Source organism: Miniopterus natalensis, chromosome 16 (assembly GCF_054644295.1).
Source record: "Miniopterus natalensis isolate mMinNat1 chromosome 16, mMinNat1.hap1, whole genome shotgun sequence".
Classification (NCBI taxonomy): domain Eukaryota; kingdom Metazoa; phylum Chordata; class Mammalia; order Chiroptera; family Miniopteridae; genus Miniopterus; species Miniopterus natalensis.
The window spans coordinates 7,828,852-7,852,745 of record NC_142096.1 but is presented as its reverse complement, the minus strand read 5'-3'; the positions used below and the strand labels follow the sequence as shown (position 1 = coordinate 7,852,745).

Below are 23,894 nucleotides of genomic sequence, written 5' to 3'. Positions count from 1 at the left end.
AAAACTATAGATACATTTCATCTGCTAGGATGTGAGTGAATGTAGTTGGAAAAATCAAAAGAGAAAAGTAACATTTTAAGAAATCAAAAAGTTTGAAATAATATAGTTACCTAAAAAAATCAGTATTACATTATAATCAAATATGCTTTCATAATACATTAAAGTGATAATTTAAAACACCATTAATTACTTTGTAGAGACATGTTATGGCTGAACTATGTACCCGTCAAATTCATATGTTGTAGGCCTAGCTCCTAGTACCACAGAATGTGACTATTCGGAGACAGGGTAAAAAAAATAGGTCATGTGGGTGGGCACTAATCCAATATGACTGGTGTCCTTAGAAAAAGAGGAAATTAGGACACAGACACACACAGAAGGATGACAATGTGAGGACACAGCCAGAAGGTGGCCATCTGAAAGCCAAGGAGAGAGGTCTGAGAAGAAACCAAACCAGCTAACACTTTGATCTTGGATTTCTAGCCTGCAGGACTGTGAGAAAATTAATTTCTGTTGTGTTAGCTACCTACTCTGTGGCATTTTCTTATGGCAGCCCTAGCAAACTAACACAAAATGTTAAGGAAAAACACACACACCCTGAACTTAGAACCTTTTAAAATCAAAGATTAATCACAGATAAAAATACATAATTTCTAAAATTCCATGAAAATCATTTACCATTGAGTTTTTAACTGTAGAACTTTAACATAAAGCAAGGTATATTTGTATCTACAAGACAAAAAGGAAATGAATAGTTGCTTCCATCAGCTAAAATATGGAGGAAAGAAATTCTCCTTTGCTCAGGGCTTTAGGGTATGTGTGTGTATAAATATAGGTAAATTATGTGTAAGTATAATTTTATCTCTCTTTCTTTAAATTAAAGTTGAAGTATTACCAGCTTACTAGGGATTAGAAATGGTAAGAATAATAATTTAGGGTAGATAAAAAGTTGGCTAAATTGATAAAAACAAAACCACCCAAATAAAATTTTAGACTTTAAAAACTACCACTAATTTTTACACTTTTCTTCTCTTTCCACTCACATATTTTTAGGGTTACCTTAAAGATATACTTATGTACATCTAATAGATTATTAATGAAAACAAATGTGGACCTGAACCCCCAAGGCCTTTGATGAGAGTGAGTTATCTGTTGGAAACAATTTTTCTTTTCTTCCTCATCATGATCATCACCACCATCATCACCATGTTACAGCTAACATTTCGTTATTCCTTATTATATTCCAAACTCTGCTTAAAGATTACACGTATATATAAATAGATTTCATCTTGAAAACAATCCTATGAGGTAGGTGCTATTATCAGCATATCCTATAGAATAAGAGCCAGAATATTGGTTTTATAGAAGAAAATAAAAGTTGATCTTTAAACTTCTGCAGATGAATCATTTAGACTGGGATACGGAGAATACAACAGGCATGAAAGGGTGCACTGGCTACATAGTTAAATTCTGTTTTGAGGGGGAAAATACAAGAAATCATCCACTGGTTAAATAGAAATCATATCTACACATGCCTTTTGCTGCTTTTATTAAATACAGGTTCTCTGCTTTTAAATTTCCTAAAATACTTAAAACATTCTTAGAACAACAGTAACAATAGGCATTTCTTTACAGATGCTTTCAAGGCGAGATACTAAAAAGATTTTTTTAAAATTAGTAAGAATTGTTTACAAACTATCAATACAGAAGGCTTGAAAAAATTCAGGGAGGCAACGCCATTTAAAACGTGGAGTGTGAGTTAGAAAAGTGACTTCACTAACGCTCGATTACATTACATCAAGCTTAATGGCTTCACTGGAATTTCAGGAACATAGCTCAGAAGTACAGCATATGCTCCATACGTCTGAGGCTCTGGACATAATGTCAGGTATCTCAAATTTGAAAACCAGATTAGCTGCAAATAATACTTTCCATGACTTAGTGGCTATGTAAATTTGGATAGATTACATAAACTTTCTATATCTTTGTTCCCTCCTCTGTTAAATGATTTTTTTAAGAATGATATCTAATACATTAAAGTACTTAGCTCAATAGCAAGCTTTTAATTGGCACTTGTTATCAAAATAAGGGAGAAAAGAATGGAAATATTAGCTAATATCCCTAATTAAAAAGAGAAGAATGCTGTTGAGGATATTAATCTAAGGAACTGTTAGTATGGAAATTAATAATAACTCAATCTATATATGCCCTGGACTGATGAAGAACCCTCTGTAATTTTCTCTCTGATCTATGAGAGAAGATCAACTAGGAATGGTGGGGAGAGAGATGACCCAACAAAAATAGTTCCACATCAGGAAATAATTTGTAGTGGAATAAAATAGAGTTGTGTTTTGGACCCTTTTAAAAAGTTGTAACTTATGAGCTGATTACGTTTTGGTTAAGCTGAAAGCATAATTTCTGGAATAGAAATTTCAGGAGTAAGAAGTATTTGATAGTCAGGTGATATAGGATTTGTTAGAAACTATGAGAGGCCCTATGAAGGTGTCAGATCATCTGTTCTGTTCTCAAAACAAAGTCTCAATTTTTTAATGACATCATTCATCACTGGCTTCTGGCCAAAGCCCTAACACCGGAAGTCAACTCATTCAGTTACCTAGCAGCAAATTTTACAAGCAGCTCACCTTACAGCAATAGTTCTTTAACCACCCAGTAGGCTTGTTCAACTACGGAACAGCACCCCCAGAGTTTTGCTTAAGAAGGTCTAGAGGGCGCCAGAGAACCACATTCTAAAAGTCCTTAGGTGATGTTGATGCTACTGGAAAACCATTTGAAAACCACTGCCAGAGAATGTTTGGGAAATTACACTGCTTAGTATATAATTAGTCCTTTGCAAGACTTAAATGTTTTCTAACCTAAAATAGTGTCAAAATTATAAAAGTTTGAAGCCTCAAGCATTCATTTATTTATGAATTGGAATGGAACCAAAACTTGTTTTTCTGAAAAATACTTTGAGTCATAGTATTCTCTAGTCAATCCTCCTGTACAAAATTCCCGTCATGTATCCACAGGAAGAACTGTTGCTATTGCTCCTAAGGAACTCGTTTTTATTGCATGAACTATGTAACTCATACAACCGACTCAGTTTCTCTTTCTGCCGTTGCTGCTTGTTAGGAAGCTCGTGGTCAGTGCAGACAGCCCACACATGGCGGCTGTACAGGATCTCACACTATGCGTTTTGCTCAAAACTTGACCTGTTCTGTCTTGACTTCGTTTTCCCTTGATACTCATTTCTTCATTGACAATATTATTGAGAGGATTTTACATATTTTAAGAAATTATCTACATTGCTTTCTGAAGTGTAGCAGGATATAAACAAGCAAATAAAATAAACTTGCATTCTCCGAAGATAGGTTTACAAAAGTTTTAATATCGTATTTTATTAGGACTTCATGCCGTGGTCTTTGGATTACATGAAATGAATGAGAGAGTAGAACATAACAGAGGCCACATGGGATCAGGTCTAGCTATATAGCCCAAGGCAGAAATATGAAAAATACCTGTGAAAGCATAGCTATCTTTTCTGTTATCAAGCTCAAAAGGTTAGGGATGTATCTGAAATATTATCATTACAAAACTATCTTCTGTGAAATTCACCGAACCTATCTGAAGTTACACAGTGCAGAATCTAGACACGTCTGCTACCTATCACATATGCATTCCAACATAGCCAGTTGTGCGGACTTAAGTCTTGACTTTACTAAAGAGTGGACTATGATGGAGAGAAATGGAAGGTTCAGTAGGTAAGGATAAAATATACCTAAGTATATAAAAACCCGAGCTGCTTTTCTCTAACACACAGGCAAATAAACCACAAGTATTACATGACTGCAATGATTAAATACTGTCACAGAGCACATAACTAAATGTTATGAGTAAGGTTTGTGATTTTCATTCCTTTATTAAATCTTAAATAGGTATACATTAGAGCAAAGTTTTTCTATGACTTTGGCCATGAATAATATCATGAAATTAAAATGTTTTGAAAATTTAAAGGCAATGAAGAGCAAGAGCCATGAAATAATACCCTTTTCCTACCTTGGTAAATCTCATACCTCAACTTACTCCAAAAAAGTAGCTTAAAGATTCTCACTAAAACACCTTTTTAACCCCTCACACCACCTCATGAATATGTATTTTGTTCTAATACCTCATTAATAAACCAGATTCAGTTAAAATACTATAAAATCAAAAAAATTCTATGTGTAGGAAAACCATAAGAAGATGAGTTCTTAAACCATTTTGAGGGTGTTAGAGCCTCTATAGGCTTTACAAAATGAAAAATTCTAAAAGAATTGTTTTTCAGATCATTTATGAGTTTCATTTCTTTAATCTCCTATATTATATAATGATTTTTTTAAAATAAAGCAAATTCTATACCTAAAGGTTGTTATACAAATACATTATAAATTTGAGCATTTAATATCATGGGGCCATTGAATTATATGTTCATGTCTGACTAATCTGCATTCAGCTGTTTAAGAGAATCTAACGGTTTCATATGGTTAATTGATTATTTTACAATTTTTAAAAAGAAAAATGTCTTGCCTTCGAATGGTAATCTTGTTCCAGTCTGGGATCTGATCCGGCTACCTGTTTGTATTTGTTAATTTTCATTTGGCGATTTCTCTCCTCTATATCCATAGCACCTATCGAGTAGAAAAAAACCCATAAAATTAATGTTCAGTTCTTATTTGTGAGCCCTACTTACAGGATGTATAAAAGAAGAAACGGTAGGCTGACATATTACTTTCATTCAAGGTATTACGTACAAATTAAATGTATTTTTTTAGATATATTTAAAGTATGCAATTTGGCAAATAAAAGCATGATTATTAAATATGTAAAATAATTTTAATCTGAATAAAATGTAAATGAATTTAAACAAAAGACAACAAATCTTCACTAGATAAAAAACACTTTCTGGTACACGTAGGTCAAGGAGTATATATTTGACAACACAAATTTGACAATAGTATTATTATAAAAACTTTGCCTTGTAATGCATCAAGACTTGATTTATTTACTGGAGAAAAGTTATGTTTAATTGGTTTGAAATACAATTTTACAATTGCAGTTAGAAACTATTACATAAAATTAGCCCATGTATTAACACAGGTTGCCTTAGCATACGTGTGGGTGCAGTTATCAATATATTTTGAACTTTCTAGAACTGGGATCAAGAAAGAAGCACTTAGAATACTACTACTCAGAAGAACATGCCAGTAAAGGCACAGAGCTTTACTAAAGTCATTTCAGAAAAAAAAAAGGTGAGGAAGGGAGATGGTGAGCTTATTAAAAATGAGATTAATGCTCTCTCAAAATATTGGTTATAGATGTTAAAGGATCTTTAAAATCTTTGGTTAGAATAAGAGCTAAATTCTGTTAGCAAATCTTAGCAAACACAAAAAAGTGCTTTAAAAGTACATTTATGATTTTTATTAAAGAAATTTTATAGGAAAATTCCATTTTTCAAATAAAAAAACAAAATCTCAATTGTGTACTACCGATCTTCAAACTGGGGAGAATAAGCATGGCTTAGTAGGCACAGTGGGGATCTGTGATAAACTGCTGTCCTGTGAATGCACATGCACCGAGCGCAGGCAAGAAGGGAAACACACTCACACACCCCTTGCTTAAGACCATAACTTTAAAACTGCACTGAAGATATCTGGATAAAAATGTCCCTGTTTAAAGGCAGGTGTTTTAATATTCATTCTTCAGAAAACTAGTATATATGATCATTTTAAGTAGAAATCAATTAATTAAATAACAAAGAGGGGGGAAAGTTTCAAAGAGAAATAAGAAAATCTTGAGTAAAATAATGTATAAAGACTTGACATTACATGACCTCTAAGTATAACAGCAAATTTAAATCAACTATTCAATAAAGTGAGGCGATCAGTTCCTTTTAAGAGTCACGTTTTAATAATACCTTGATTGATTATGATTGTGTCAAATTATAAAATAGGAACATATATATCACATTAATATCAATTGAATGATATGAATATGAAATAGAGTCAAGCATCATATCTATTAGTTATTAAAATACAAGTTTGGAACTGTTTGTACCTCAAGAGATACTCTCAGATAAACATCTTTATTTTATCCAAGAGCAAGGGAACAAAAAAAGCCATTCTGGCATCAGAAAATATGTATACTGAAAGAATATAAGCTAAACTGAGTGTTTGGGAAGTTTGCTTTAAAAAGTTTCATTTTGATATAATAGTTTGAAATTAGTATTTTAAATACGAACAACAGCAACCAACGAAAGTATAAATACATTTTATATATACATCCATATACGCACACATACATACAGATCCATACACACATACTACATGTGTTTTCTAATATTTGGACTATTTTCTGACATCAACCTCTTATAAAGCCACACTAGATTCTTCCTGATTACTAGGCAGTATGGGATATATACTGGAAGGAGCTGGCAAACTTTTTCTGTGAAGAGCCCAAAAGTACATATTCTAGGTTTTGCATACCATATGACTTCTGCCAAAACTCTGCCATTGTGACATTAAGGCCGCTACAGACAATGCAAACACAAATGACTGCGGCTCTACTCTAAGAAACCTTATTTAATAAATAGGCAGCGGGCTGATTTGGTCTGTGGGCCATAGTTTATCAACCCCTACATAAAAGTATATTGGTTTAATATTGTTTAGTAATGGTTTAGAGATTTTGTAGAATCGGGGTTTTATGATTCTGTCAGAAGATCACTTATGTTTAACAGATAACTGGGGGGTATAAGAAAGATATTCATCTGCAAATAGAGTTTACATCTTAACCATTTAAATGTGTTGTCAACTAAATTTCAGTCTCAAACATATCTCTCAACTCCAGACTCAATCATCATCTATGGATAGTCCCTAAATGGAAAAATACTGTTCGTGCCTTATCAACGAAATATCAAGGGACCACCTCAGTGAATACAGTCAACAAACTGGGGTAAATATAATTTTAACTTACAACTTAAAATCCTCCTATGAGGCTAATCCTTAGGAGAGCAGCCCCACATGCCTTCTGGGCTCATATGAAGTTTTTCATTACATTCCTTTTCTACACTTTGTCAACCTCTTCTCATAAAGAAAACACTCCATAGACAGAAATACCTTTAGAGAAGGAAGTATCCTATTGGTAAAGAGACCATCATAAAAATTCTTCACCAGCATGTTAATTTTTCTTTGCTGGTCTTTTTTTTCCTAATGAAAATAACCTAGAAATAATATTTTCAATAATATGATTTTGGTTTCAACTAAACTCAGTCTTCTTTATTCTTTCCCCAAAGAATGAAAAATAATTTAGAGAAATCATTGTAAGTAGAAGAGCTGTTCATTCTCTGGTTGGGGAATGAAATACGTAATTTCTAAACTTTCAACTCAGATGTCTAATGCTGTACTTATAGCAAAGGAAAATACATGAAACTGTTAAAGGCGCAGGCTTTTGTTCACTAATCCTGTTGTTCAGATTTACACTACAAATTTGCATATAAAACCTCCTAAAAATTCTACAATGAAGAATAATCATTTGATCTCAGAAATCTACTCCCTCACCTACTATCTGTTAATATCTTGCTATAATAAAGTAAAAAATACATTGTGGGAAATACTAGTTTATAGGTTTAAAGGGTAAATCTATCTAGGAATTGCTAAAATTCACATTCTTACCTGTGATGACACTACACATATTACAAAAGATATATTAGTGGTTTGATTTGATTTTTTAATTTGAGCATGCTAAAAAATTAGTCATATGTTTAAAAACAAATTAAATATCAAAGCATTTTCAAATTATACTAAAAAGTGACTGAGAGGTTAATGGGACAATCACACTTCTTGGACAAACACATTTACAACAAAAGCTTTCATATATTTGTGTCTATTTATTGAGGAGATACTCTACTTAAATGTATTAAATTGTAATATTCAAACTGTCTAATCGTCTTTCCTAATAATGCTAATTTAAATTATAAAAGACTTTGTTTTTCCACTCTAAATATTTTAAGGCAGAGAACAAAGAAAAAAGTCAAATGTAGACATGCTGAAATTCATAAATATCTCAAAACATTTTTCTCAAATTGGAAACTCGGTCCATTCTCTGTCATATAACTTAAAAAATCCAGTATTTTGTTGATTCTGATTTAATGTGTTTTCTAAAATCATACCACGTATTTTGTAAGCTATTTACTTGGACAGAAGCAATTTAAGAATTTTACTTGTTCTTAAATGAATCAATCAATGGTTATTTTAAACTTAAAAAAGACTACTTAACGTGTCCAGAAAGTTAAAGTCCTGTGTATAACGTTAGTAAGACAATCAAGTTAAAAAATTTAGTTATAGATGAATTTCGTATCCATGTGAACTAGAAAACGGCCAGATTAACAAGCAGCAAGGCCATGGTTGCTTAGGTCTCACTACTTTCAAACAAGTGTGCTCCAAAGATCATCGGTGCACCCAGTGCTCTCTGTGGTGCACCTCACACAGAATTTGTGTTGTTTGCCTGACCGACACACACACAGAGCTTCTGTGGTCCCAAAGCAGCTTTATACCCCGAACTTCTTTGAAGTGGGGACACAGATTTGGCAGGAATGTAATTCACAGTGAAGCTGAACAGCAGTGATTAGAACATGACAGACAGGCCTGCCAATTATGTAATCTATCTTGTGATCTTAAATGAAATGCTCAAATCTGGGGATCTTAAGAGAAAAATGTCTTAAGCCTAATACCAAAGCTGGAAGAACGAACTCCAAAATTCAGAAAAATATGAGTGAACCTATAATTACAGACATCATTGACATCTAAGATTATTAACCTTATTGAAATCCAGAAACTACATTAGTACCCCAAATTTTCCTAGCTAGTTTAATAATTTTTATAACAATATAAAGTGCCGCTGTAACAAATCAAATTGATTTTCATAAAACACATATATAATAAATGTAATATGAACATAAAACATTATCTGTAGCACTTTTCTGACTGAAGCTACAAAAGTATATTACTTATATAGTAGAAACATATTTTAAAAATTAACTACTTTTTGCCAAACTACTGAAGAGAGGAAAAAATTACATTTGATAACTATCCTATTGAATCTTACTTTATAAACTTCTCTCCTAAGAAAATACAATGTGGAAAAGCACAAAACAAAGCAAGATTCCAGACAATAATAATGAGATTGATAGAAATAACATATTCCAAATGAACAAAGTTAAAAGGGCCAAATTCATGTATTCACCATTTAGGTGAATGCCAAATTAAATGCAATAAATAAAAATGTATAATCAGTGTATGCTGCTATTTATTTAGAGGGGGCAATTACACAGGAGAAAGCATGGCTATTTATTTTCTAGACTCAGTAGGGTAGGCTATAAAAGCAACTTATTGATGCCTTTCAATAGTCAGAGGATCAAGAATAAAAATTGTTCAAAAGACTCCTTAAATAAGTATGAATCTAGTATTTTATCATGTTATAATTTTATTTTCAAAGGCAGTGCAATTCAAAAAGAAAATATTGTCCTTGATTTTATTGAATATTTTAACTGTTCTTTCAATATCTAATAACTGAAAAAATTATTTTTCAGATTGACAGCCATATACTAGCTTTTGACAAAAAAATTAATGGTTATTTATATGCATGTTTTCCCAAGTACCTCATGTACAATGATAAAAAGTAAACTACTTTAAAATACAACATATTTGGTACTGTGTCAAAAGGCTTTTACAGTGGTAATATTTTTGAACCTGAAATTCTACTCCCAAGGATCTTTCCTAAATAAATCAATGTGCAAAGATGTATATACGAGTACATTCATTGCACCATTGCTTGATAATCATGAAGGCCTGGGAAAAGAAACTCTAAATGTCCAGCAATGGGGGATTAGTTAACTGCATTTATGGTATATCTACAGAATACTGTGCATCCATGAAAAATGATGAGTATGGTGTGCATGTGTGCTCCACAGATGAAAATTACATAAAATAAAGATACTGCAAATAATAACCCTAAAACAGACTAAATGGTAAATATAGTACTATCATTTATAAGCCATAATTTAAAAACCATTCATAAAATATATATGCACGTAGCCTATACAAAGACAACGAGATGGAATGAAAAGGAGTTAAGATTTATACACCAGAGTGTTAACATTTATCACTGGTTACTGGAAGTAAGTATAAATATGGCTGGTCATTTGTTTATATTCTTCTAATGATTGACAGTAAACACAGACACAAATGATCAATTCTCTTTTACCAATCAATGAACTGAAACTTGGAGAAATTAGGAATACTTAAGCAACAGAGAACAAAGCGTAATTTGTTTGTTCTTCAAAGGAAGTTTAATTTTTTTTAAGTATCTAGAATTAAGTAGTTTGTTTTGTTTCTGGTGCTACAAATAACTAACTAAATAGTACAGGTGCAGCAGTCCTGATGCACAGGTTCATATGACAGCTACCTCTAAACTGGTAGCCACAGACGAGTAGAAGATATTTGAAAAGCATCTAACATAAAGAACTGATTTTGTATCATAGAAAGAATGCCTACACCTGAAAATGCATGCGCTTTAATACAGCTGATCCAAAATAAAAATTGTTTTTTAATGTATTTTATAAAATAATACCTTCACTTACATAGTGCTTACTGCATACCAGACACTGTTTTTAAGTGCTTTACATACCATATATTAACTAATGTAATCCTTACAATAACCCTTTGAGTTAGTAGTAGTACTGTAACCGTTTTTACAGAAGAGAAATGTGAGGCACAGAAACTAGCTTTCTCACAGCAAGTAAGTGGTGGGACTGATTAGGCAGTCTACACTGCTCGTATCTTACAGGAACAAATATTTCCCCCATTAGCTGAAAATTTCAGGAAAGAGAGTTAAGGTGGACAATAGGCCTAGATAATACTAAATGTTCTAGTGTTCACAGTGCCGGAATAATGTTTTAAGAATTTGCCTGGCCGGGCGTGGCTCAGTGGTTGAGCGTCGACCTGGGTGATCGGGGTTCAATTCTTGGTCAGGGCACATGCCCGGGTTGCGGGTTCGATCAATGACGCTCATCACTGATGTTTCTGTCTCTCTCTCTCTCCCTCTCCTTTCCTCTCTCTGAAATCAATAAAGATATATTAAAAAAAAAAAAAAAAAAGAATTTAGCAGTAACACCTTAAATTCAGGATGCATCTCCTAAGGAAACTGGAATTTTACACTCATAAAAAATTTTAAAACAATGTATTCCAAACCCCCATTTTAAAGATGAGATAGCCAAACCCAAAGACATTAAATTATGTGCCTAGGATCACAAAGCTCACTAGCAGGAATAGGGCTGAGACTAGGTCTCTTGACTCCTAGTAATCTTTCCAATTTCCTCCATACCGCCCACACAAGGAAGAAATGCCCAGGATAAGAGTTATTTCCTGCTGGGGGTCTTGCCACTATTTCAAGTTCCAAGAACTTCTTTAACTCTCTTCTATTTGAGTATTTAGGCTTTAGAAAATTAAGCTTAAGTGTTTCATTTTACCAATAGGAGCTTTCCTATAAGATGTGATATGTTTTTATACACATATGAGCATATACATATTTCATTTGAGACTTTTTTGCTTGAAATATTACAATATTACTTAAAATGTTAAGCCTAAATGTTTATAAAATATTCTTCTAAGATACCGTGTGTCTTGTAACATCTAAGTTATCTAGTATTGAACGCAGAGTTGACATCCCATACCTCCTTATGAACTGAGATTTACATTTTCTAAGACTATCTATAAAATGGGTTGAATGTGTAATGATAAGATCGATAATAAATCAGTAATTGGAAGATGCTGGGAAACTTCAGTAACAGCTTATTTGTACATTTATATGTGTACATATATACACGTTAAATGCCCCCTAAAATGAATGTTACTTCTCTTTTCCTTTTAGGACAAAACACAAGCAGAACAAAATGGCAAGTGAACACATAGCACTCAAAATCTGGCACATATGCCACACAAATCTGATTAGAATTAAAGTTTGAAGGAATACAAGTCAATGGTCATTATTCAGGATGATCAGAGAAAACAAAGAAAAGAAACTGTATGCTAAAAAAAAAATACAATTTTACGAATTTTGAAAAATTTACCTTAGCTTACCCTAACAGAAAGTTAAGTAATAATTTTATTAAGAATATAGGATGTTAACTAAACTTATTGTGGTAATCACTTCTCAATATATACATATTCAAATCGTTATGTTGTACACCTTAAACTAATACAATGTTATATGTCAATTATGTCTCATAAAAACTGAAAAAATTTCTTTAAAAATTAAAAATATTTTTTAAAGCATTATAATTACAACAGAAAGTACACGTTATTTGTTTCTCTAGGCAATTTTCTTCATTGATTTTCTATCAACCTTAGGTTTTCAGTGACTTCAATGCCTATATAAAAATCTTAGCATCAAAGTATGTTGCTTTCCTTGACCACCAAACTGTAATCCATGCTCCATCTCAGAAACTCGCCCCCAGGACCGAACACCAAGTCTTTACTTTCCTTGGAACTGTCTAACATCTGAGAATTCCAAACATCTATAAATCAATCTCTGAAAATAATCTTCCCTTTTGCTCCACTAGTCTTTCATATCTCCACAAATTCCATCCTTCCACTGACACCCTTCTCTCCCAGTTCCTGAACAACTCGGAATCTAAACAATATTTAACAAGACAACATGCTTTAGCATCTTCCCTGGTCACTCTTGGACTGCACGTTAACCACGCTCCCCGCCTGCCCCAGTGAACGTCCTCCCCAGTCCTCTATTTCTTACCACCGTAACTGCCCACAAACTCCCAACCTTGGAGCCCAAGGATTACATGGGAAGTATGCTAACGAGCCAACATGCGCAGCTTACAGGATCAATGCCATCACAAATTTAAGTTTTTCACTTAAACCATTGGCATCCTGTGCATCTTTAGTGAATTTCCTGTCCCAGCCCCCACAGTACCCACTCTGGATTCTATAACTTCCCCAAGCCATCCGGACGCCTGTTCTACATTCACCTTCATTTTTTCCCCTTTTAGATCTCCCTTACTTTCTCTTCAATGTGGCTCCCAGCCTCCACAACTGTACTGAAACCAACCACGCAAAGATAATTACTGATTAGTTTTATCATTTAACAACAAATCTGTCCTCTGGAATTTTTCTCTGAGTAGCCTCTTCTCGAAACACTTCCCTTCCTGTTCTTTTCTGGATCTGTCTTTTCAACACGGTTTTCTGGCCCTTGTTCTTTCATCCATTCTTTAAATGTAGATAAATGTTAATAATCACAGAATTCTGATTCTTGACATTCTTTTTACTCTTTACATGATTCTGGCAGTTCCATTCACTCCCATGGAATTAGTTAAAGGCTGGCACTCTACGTTTCTAGTCCAGACTTTTCTCGAGCTCAGACCCATCCATCCAATCACCTCTATTAGATATTAATACGTGAATTTTCCATAGAAAACTCAACTTATCTCCAAGCTGCACCCTTAATTTTTACTTTATTTATTTATTCATTTATTTATACCAATTATAGTTTACATTCAATATTATTTTGTATTAGCTTCAGTGTACAGCCTAGCAGGTAGACAATCATTGGCACCATACATAGTTATTAAAAATTCACTATATTTCTTATGCTGTACTTTACATCCCCATGACTATTTTGTAACTACCAATCAAACTTTTCGTTTTCCCCCTAAAACTTATATTCCCTATCTTGATAAAATATACTATCATCTACCCAAACATTGTCACCTGAGATATTTATCTTATGCTGCCTTTTCCTGCATGGATAACAGCTAATCCGGAACTCAGCCTTATAAATTCTACATCTCTAAATAATTCTTCATGTATCAATTGCCTCTACTGATACTTTAATTCATCCCATTACCATCTCTTAACTGATTGATGCATTAGCCTCATAGATGATCTTTCTGCTTATATTGCTCAGGTACTTTTTTTTATATAGCTTCTAATCTTTCCAGAAAGAAATACCTGATCCTGCTCCGCCCCTACTTGACATGCTTCAATAACCTACACCATCTTCAGAAACCTTTCCTGCCTACTTTTCTATTTTTATAAACCTGTTTGAATCGTTTTGCTTATATCATTTCCTCTGCCTGAAATGCTCTCTACGCAGGAGGCCAACCCAGCATCCTTCTGGTTTTTAACACTGAACTCAAGGGTCATCTCTTCTATGAAGTCTTTTTTGAACTAACATGCACCCTTTTCAGGTGGAAATGATCACACTTTGTGATTATACTGTATTATATATGTATTTCTCATTGTACATGTAATATTGTGTTTGCTTGTTACACTCACACTAGAAAAGCCCACAAGAACGGGGGCTATATTGTGTCCTATTATTTCCAGCACCTAGAACAGTACCACACAGCATGTGCTTAATAAAGCGTTGAATGAATGTTCAAGTTTTAGTTCAACTGCTACTTCTTCCAAGAAGCCTTTCTGGCCATCTAGTAAAAAGAAATTTTATTTGACTTTATCTCTTTGTTAGAGTCACCCATATTGGCACACAAACATACACTACCCACAATTTTAACTCCTCAGAGATACTGGTAGCTTGTTTAGGGCATGTATTAGGTCTTTTGTATTTTCCACAGTCCAGCACATGGCTCAATTCATGATAGAAATAAAATACTTTTGTTATTATGTAAAAAAAAGTTGAACACAAGTTTTAAGTCTAAAATAAGTTGAACAAATTATAATTAACATAATCTGACTATATATATATATATATATATATGCACACACATATATATAGAAGATATATCTTTGTACCCAGTTATGGAAAAAATATATATATAACACAAAAATTAATCACTTTATTTTCATCTATCTAACTGGAGCAGGTGTTGTTAAAAATTGACTATACAACTACCTAAAATGAAAATATCTGAAAGATTTAACATTTTGTTATATTAGAGGATAATAAAAGATTAAATAAATAAAAATAGTAAAAAAAAAAAAAATTCTAAGACAAGTTAGCTAAATAAAAAATAACAGAGAAAAGCAGTAGAAGAGACAGACCTGCATGCCTTCTCCTGGTGGAGTCCACGTCTTCTGCGATCACATCGTGTAATGGAAAGACATAGACAAAGGAGATGAGTGTGAGTGGGTGTACTCAAAGGGTAAGAACTGACACTGAAGGAAAGAGCCTCAAATCATTTTGAGAAAGAATCCTGTGCATAATGGTAGGAAAGATATAATCAAACACACGCCATATTTAAAAGGGGAAAAAAAGGAAGAACTGATGATGAACTGGTTAAACTATTATGGGTTAGTAGAATCAGAAAAACAAAGTTAGTGTAGAAAAAAAAGAGGATTCAAAAGTTTGTAATTATTAGTGGCCAGCCAATCCTGAACACTGATGCTGAAGGAAGATACCATTAATAAAAACCACGTTAACTTGTATGACCATATTGTTTAAGACATTACTGAGTTCACGTAAGATCAGTGAAAATGCTTTTAGAATTTTTAATTATCACCTGAAGAATAAAATTTAATTGAAACATCTTCAAAGAGAGCAAGAAAAATAGTTCCAACAGATTTTATGCTTTTTAACTTTCCCAAACAGATCAGTGCACACATGAAAATAAAGTATTGCCATCAGGCTAATATTTCACTAAATCACTTCAGTACAGCAAAATATTATCATAAAAATATTATGGAGAGTAACAAACATAATAAAAGTCATTATAAGAAGAGTAGCTGAAATATGCAGCTTTATGTCAATATGCAAAATTCAAGTTAATCTTCAATTTAGGCAAATTTTCTTTACTGGATTCCCTTATAATGCTTATTCATTAAGAAAGTTCTTACAGACATTGCATAACAGATCACTGATGTTTCTATTCAAGTCTGCACATCCAAATCCAACATCTACTATAAGAGATATGGCACACATTTTGGAAACACTCTTTCCCCATTGGCAATAAAGAAGTTCAAAAGGCACTTTATACAGTGACTGAACGCAGGAAATGTCTGCTAAATTCAGCATTCAAAAAAATTTTCTTCCAAAGATATTAGTGAGTTAGTATTACTGTGATTGACCCAGAAATGCAATATAACACAAAACTAAAATCTGCTATTTTACCTACTTAGCTTTAAATCAGGTACCACAAAACTCTTAAATACAAACACCACATTCACTTCTGCAATTGCTGTATCATAGTTTTTGAATGATTTATAGAAAACCATATTGTATCAAACTACACTTGGAATACTGATATATTGGAATTATAATTCTTTAGTGCATTCTTTCCTATAATAAATAAAATTCTTCTTGAATAGTGAGAAAATGAAAACTTTTTACTAAGAAAAAGGTACAAACATGACCAAAATTTTTTCTTACAAAAAAAGAGAAATTCCAGTATGAACTACAGAGAACTGAAAAAGGATGACACATTCTGAAACTTAATGTAATTTTGATTATTATACAAGCACATCTCTGATCTATTCAAAATGAGACACTAAATCTCAGAATTACAGTACAACCCAGGCTCTGCTAATAGGATCGACCGCTAGAACAGTACTGTCCTCCTGAAATATACTCATACATTAATATGAAATATGCCATATTTTCTTTTCCATGCCCAGTCCACCCATTTCTCAAAGAAAAGAGAAAAATCATAGAGATATAAACATCATAGGATAGCTGAACTGTATATCTTGCATTATTTCTTCTATGCAAAACTTCCCTACATATTTATCATACTACTAAAACAGTTTTCTCACATTAAAATAAAATTGGTATAAAGTGGATAAAATAACTGCTTATATATATTCCATCTCTAAAGGGGGGGGGAATTTTTTTTCAGAAAACATAAATACAACAAATAAGTTTATTTCTCTACCTAGTATTTTTCTGTATCATGGATCATTTTATAATGGCACAGCAGCAATGTTTTTCATGTTATATGGATTCAAAACATTCAAAATTCTTCTCAAACCAATCAATTTATTATAGAAATAACTAAGACACATAGAGTTCAAGTGACTTACCCAAGGTCATAAAACAAGCTCAGTGGCAGAACCAGAACTAGAACAGAGGTCTCCTAATTACCAGGTCAATTTTCTTTCTATTAGATGCTATATGTCCCAACAAAAACATGTGAAATAAAAAGTCGAATGGAAAAAACAAAAAATATTCGTGGTGCCTGAACTTGACATTTTATTATATAGTATTTAATTAGAATGTTTTTAAAAACAGGTACATGCAAGTAATTACTATGCAGGTAGGTTAGTTCACCAATGCTTCTACTCTTGTGAGGGATATGGCAACACTTAGCAACTCAATATTCTAAAGAAAATTATTCAAAATTTATATTACATCAAAAGATGAAAATGAAAGATTTGGCAATGATCTCACTACCAACTGATAGTGTCCATTAAATCATTTTTCTACCATTTATGTGAATATGATCTATTGATAGATCTTAACTAACCTTATATAAAAATAATTTAACTGAATTAGCAGATATAATATTCATTTAAATCATAAAATCCCAATGTATAACTTAACAGTTATACCAAATGTATTTAAAATAATTTTGGGGGGATTTCTTGTCTTCCTTGTGGTTAGTTTTTATTATAAACTGTTTGTATTAAAACTGCCTTTTTAACAAACAGAACATAGTCAACTAATATTATTTAAACAGCCATATCTTATCTAAAGGCAATAAAGACATTTCATATGTATCACTGCAATGAATCACAGACTTCAGTGAACCTTAAGCAGCTAAGAGAGCTCTTCCCTCTTCCTGTCTCCCTACTCTTCCTTCATCGTTACTTGGCCACAGTCAAACATTCTACTTCTCGGTGCTGTTAATGGCAGTTCTAATGAGAACGCTTTCGAGCGGTTCATCTAATCAACAACCTGTTAGAGCGACTAAGGATAGAAGTATGTCCTCTCTCAGGTGCCCATTACGCTCACACCTATGGCTGGATCTCAGTTTTAGACTTAAGAATTATAAAGACTTTATAAAGAGAATATCCAGTATTTATTTTGTTCATTCATTCATATAAACTACAAAAGAGAAACAAAATACTTTCATATAATGCATTGAAATCGGTGACATTTATAAAATATAATAACTCAAACGGTATTTCATCGCTTAGAGGAAGTTATTTCCAAACAAATATTTTTACATTCATGGGTCCATCAAGGTGCACGCTATGAAAAGAATGGGCTTTTAATCAAGTAAAGCAGTATAACATTTTATATATAAGAAAGACAATCTACTGAAGATAAACAGATACATAAAACTATCATTTTCATTAAGATATCTGGTTAGCTCATGAGAATAGAATGTCTTATGTAATATAAACATTATATAATTATATGTAATAAAATTTTACATAATTTTATGTAAACTTCTGTGTGAACCAAAATTTTTCCCTTGCCAATATAACATAATAACTATTATATTTCAATTGTACACATCAAGTTCAAAAATAATAATCTGTAATCAACTTAATTTAAAAAGGCATATACAAGGAGGGATGTTTATCCATAAATGCAATTTTTAACAAGGGTATATGATACTATTTGAGACTTTGTTGATTGGCTAATGTTTCCATTTATTAACATTTACAAAAGACACATAATTGGTCCTATTATCAGGTTTAATTGCACTTGAGTAAACATATGTCCTATAGGAGGAAGTATTTGTTAAAAAAAGATTCCTGACAATGAAAGAAAAGCCTCAAGACTTAATTAAGTGTATATAAGAACTCCCACATTATTAAAAGCTGATCACATTATGAGAGCTTTTTAAAGGTCACAGAAATCTTAGATTGTTTACGTGGGAGCAGAAGAGATACCTTTCAAAATGAAGCCTAACTAAGCAACTACTTAATAGGAGCCTCAATGATACAAAGATCAGGACAGACCTAGAATATAAAAACCAAAGGTCTACCAAGTTTACTGATTTCAAACTAAAACTTCTCTACTGTGACAAAAATCTGTTCAAAAATACTTCAATCCAAGTGTTTGAATTTATTTTTAAAACTAATTCTAACTTTCCATAATTTGTCAACAACCATATCATTGAACATTTACAATAAATTCTACCTACTAAAATAAGGTACAATATTTTTAAATATTTCTCTATTTTTAAAAGCTCACTAAAAAGTTTATCTTTTAAATGTCTTCTTTCCTATTCCTAGCTGTGCTGTGTTTTTTTCTGAATCTATCCTTGAAGACTTATATGTAATGCAATTTTAAACACAGAAGAAAAACAGAGTATGTATGGAGGGAGTTTAAAGTAATTGATTTTCAAACTATAGCACACAACATATCAATCATATGACAGTCACTAAAGTAAATTTTGGCCTCATAAACTTATCTGTACGTTCAGAGGAAATTGAACCAACTTTAAATGAGCAATGAAACTTATAAATCACGAATTTCACTTCATTTACAGGAAAACATGCTTGTTAACAGAGAATGCTGTATTCATGTCTAAGGTTGTCAGTAGTGCTTAGTTACAAAATTCCATCAGTTAATTTGTGTAGTATAAAACATTTACTTTGTTTTACATCACTATTTTTTCTGTCTAAAATAAAATATATTCATTCTACAACAATCTAGAAACAATTAGAAATTGCCTCCTAATATTGCCCAGGGGCAACCTTAATTCTTTTTTCCAGGCTAGATGGTTTAGTTTGACATCTAATTTGAAGACTAATTTAGAATACTGATTTAGACTGAAATAAATTGTTTTTGCTTTTAAAGTATATCAAACTATTCAAGAATAAAAGAAAACAAAAGTCCATTACAACAAAATACTCAAGAAAAAAAATGTTAAAGCATAAAACTCACTAAATACATCTTTGAATATTTACTTTATCTTAAGGTAAATTTTATAAAGAATCACTTTAAAGATAAACTAAAAAAAAGTCCCTACCTTCACTATAGTTACAAATCTATAAAGAATACAACATGGAAAAGTCCATGTTGAAAAAAAGTAAAGGTTAATATAGAGTGTCCCAAAAAAAATGTATACACACAGTTTGAGTAATTATAAAGACAGTGTTTATTAAAATACATTTCAGTTCCAAAACTGGGCTTTCAGCTGTTAAAGTGTGTATACATTTTTTTAAAATATGTTTTTATTGATTTCAGAGAGAGAAACATCAATGATGAGAGAGTCAGTAATGGGCTGCCCCACGCTGGGGATCAAGCCCAAAACCTGGGCATGTGCCCTTGAGTGAGAATCAAACCGCAATCTCCTGGATCCCGGGTTGATGCTCAACCTCTGAGCCACACTGGCCAGGCTGTATACATTTTTTTGGGACACCCTGTATATTAACTAAATCATATAACACTAAACCTATGGGCTATTATAGTAAGTAGCAGAACATAACTCATTGCTTTGAACATTTTCAGTTTCCCAAATACCATACAATCACACAGCAACTCAGCAAAGTGTTTCACTGCCCTCAGTTTTTCCAGATCAACATATTTTCCAGATAAGACACAGCCAGGTAAGTAGCATTGTCATGGTTCAGAGTAACTACAATAAGGGTAGCTAAGTCACTTCAAGATTTTCCTAAATATAACATACCTTATGCTTAGAAATTAACAAATCAAGGTGGGCTATCCTTTCATAACTAGGTGCAATTAATTTTCAAACAAATTAGAGATAATTTAAATTTATCTCAAAGTAGATTCTGAACTATTTATTTCCAAGAGTTTCTCTCACTTTAGAGGACCTGAGAAACTATCAGTTCTAAAATATTTATTTGGTCTAACTGAAGTTACTTTCTTACCAGACATTTTCACAAAATGAGTTTAAGAAAAATATGAGATAAAATATTTTATGTACAAATATGCTCTTTTCTCAGATACATTTCTAATTACTATAAGAACAAGTGAACTCAAAGTAAATATTATAATAAAGTTCAATACATTCAAGTTTGTTTTCAATGTTTAATAATACTGCAGTATTTTAGACCATAGGATTCTAGTTTACAATCAGATTGTTCATTAAGAAAATAAACAACAGATTTGCCATCCTCACATACCCTTGATTTGCATTAAGAATGTTTTGTTAACTTTATAGCCTAAATAAAATCTAATCCTCATTCCACATGAGGAAGACATTTAGTGATATACTCTAAACATTATCCATAAAACCTGGGGTTTAAAAATCACTTGATTTTAAATAAGCCTGTATTTTATGCTTGCACCAAAGATATTAATATATCATTATTTTCCCTGGGATCTTCATCAATATTGCTTCAGTAAGATATCCTGAAAATAAATCGCCTCTTTTACTGATTGTCCTCTTAGGACAGCGTAGTTCAAAGATGTCAAGATTTTTCTTCAAAATAAGCAAATACTAGTCCATAATACTTAAAGTTTATGCAAATATTTGTTACCTCATTTTCTAGTCAATAGAATACCACTTAGCCCTTAAGTTCTATAGTGTTCTTTTTAAAATAAAAATTATAAGTGATTTTTTTTACTGTTAGTATACATCATAAAAAGGCCGAGTTACCAGGTATTGGTCTTGCATAGACTTTCATAACAGAGCAACAGAAAAATACAACAATATATGCTATTGATACAAAGCCAACTTTGCATCTCAGGTTTGGGTTTAAGTCCTTCCAAATTTTTTCTAATACCACAAGTTCCCTACAATAATCCTCTGATGAAAACTATTGGACAATTAATAGGAGTTAATCTCTTAGATTTCAGTGAATAAAAAATACATTTTAAACAATGATAACAATTAATAGATTTTTACTATCAGATGTACTTAAATACAAAATAAAGAATGCTTCCAAACATGTCTCTGTAAAGCCCAAGTTTATAAATGTTACTGAAATGTAATTCACCCCACCTGATGCCCCACAATCTTCCTCCTATTTTATCACTCCAAAGTTTCCATAATTAAGAATATTCTCTACATATCCTACCTTTATTTTAGAAATAAACAAAAATATTTATGGAAAACTAAAATTTAACACAGCATTTATGGCTTTAGCATATTGTATACTTACTCATGACATTAAGGGTTTGAATGTCCAGGAATTTCCTAGTATATAGGAAAATGCACAATTGCCAAAATAGAAAAATCTATAAACATTTTAAACTATAACATTAAGGCATTCTAATTACATTAATTTTCTCCCATTGCACACATAGTTTATATTTCATTAGAGGACTGAAGTGATTTAAAAAATAGATATGCTATATACAAGAATATATAAATTAACATTATGTAAAGGAGATATTTAAAAATTTTGTTTGTGAGATTTAAAACTATTTTTAGCCGAACATTGCACTGTTTCATGATTTTAATATACAATATAATTTATTTACATAGCTATATATGGCCACAAATATACCCATGTAATCAGACATGAGAGCAAACAGGACAAACAAAAAAATAAATACTAGTTCATGACAAGGAGAAACCCACAGCACACAATATAGCAAGGAGAGATTTTTATAGTAATGATATTTGTTAAGTAAATCACAACATAAAACTAATTTTATACATACAGTACTTTGTTTACTTTCTAAATCACCTTAAATATACTAATATATAATATATAATAACATACCACTTTTCCCCAAAACAGAGTGATTTTTATTTAAATATTTGAAAAAACATGTAAGATATTTTCTTACAATTTTGTGAATATACTGAAATTCCCAACACAAAATCCAACTTATTTTATCACATTTTCAGTATGTAACTGTTTTACTATAAGAGACTCTACAGATTAAGCCATTTGAGCTATGGTGTTTTTCCTTGCTTTCTAGACATGACATGTAATATTTTTCTCAAAGCACACTATTCTCCTTAATAGCTATATCACAACTGTAGTAACTTAATCATTAGTATTATTATTTTTAAATTAAGTATTTTTGCAGAATGTAAATTCTATGAGGTCAATTGCTGCATTTATCTTGTCTACCCCAATAACTCCTGGCCAACCCCAATGCCTGGCATACAACAGGATAGCAACTAATATTTGTTAATAAGTTAAGTTTATACACTGACAGATTTTTAAATAGATTTTTAGAGATCTACCAGGAACTGAGTCACCACATAAACATACCTTAACACTGTTACTATAGACACACATCCATTTTAATATTATTACCAAAAACTCCATTTCACTTCTAAAATTTTGAATGCAATTTTTGATGTACTCTCATTCGATTACTAATTAAAAGTAATACTGATTATGCAGCTGATTATCTTTGCACTCCGCATCCATTCCTGTTCATCCCGATTCAAGTTTTTCTCAGCTACTAATCACATCTCTCCGAAAGAGAGAAAAACGAAGTCACTTCATTTCAACTCACTGGTAGAATTAATGGCTTGAAAAGACTCCTCACTAAGTTAACATATTATGCTATTATTCCTTGCTGTTGTTGGCAATATTTTTAGCTTCAGAAGTTGTAAATAAATCATTACCAATATGTGGTATAATACCTCAAGAGCATTTGCAATGAAAAATAAGGAATGGCCTACAAACACAATTTAGATAATATATTGAGCTTATTATAGTACTTTTTAAGAAAGAAAGTGTCTCTTCATTGAAGGTATTTTCATTTGAGTCAAAAGGACCAGATCTATAAATGACCATTTGTGCTTATATTTGTCATTTTTTTCCTAAAGAAGTAATCTTAATAATAAAATAATTGTTCTTTTTTCCAAAATATAAAGAATTAATTTTCTAAGTAAATCTTGAAATAAAGTGTTCAGCACTGCACTCTAAACAGGCTCTAAGACTATGAAGTTCACACCAAAATGAGAAAAGCGAGGAGCAAGCACACGCAGGTTCACAAGC

General features: G+C 31.9%; 1 protein-coding gene across 30 annotated transcripts in view; it reads right to left on the bottom strand.

Moving 5' to 3' along the window:
* Nucleotides 1-23,894, bottom strand: part of RIMS2 (regulating synaptic membrane exocytosis 2) — a 215,540-nt gene that overhangs the window by 44,827 nt on the left and 146,819 nt on the right. For 6 of the 30 annotated variants that reach the window (XM_087825324.1, XM_087825329.1, XM_087825328.1 and 3 more), the window contains 2 exons: nucleotides 15,108-15,140; nucleotides 4,567-4,667 (listed from right to left, as the gene is read on the bottom strand). The exons of 16 other annotated variants lie outside the window; for them this stretch is intronic. In XM_087825324.1, the coding sequence (XP_087681450.1) occupies nucleotides 4,567-4,667; nucleotides 15,108-15,140 (134 nt within the window). The remainder of the gene's footprint in view (nucleotides 1-4,566; nucleotides 4,668-15,107; nucleotides 15,141-23,894) is intronic. 8 more of the 30 variants (XM_087825330.1, XM_087825326.1, XM_087825327.1 and 5 more) reach the window with 3 other exon arrangements.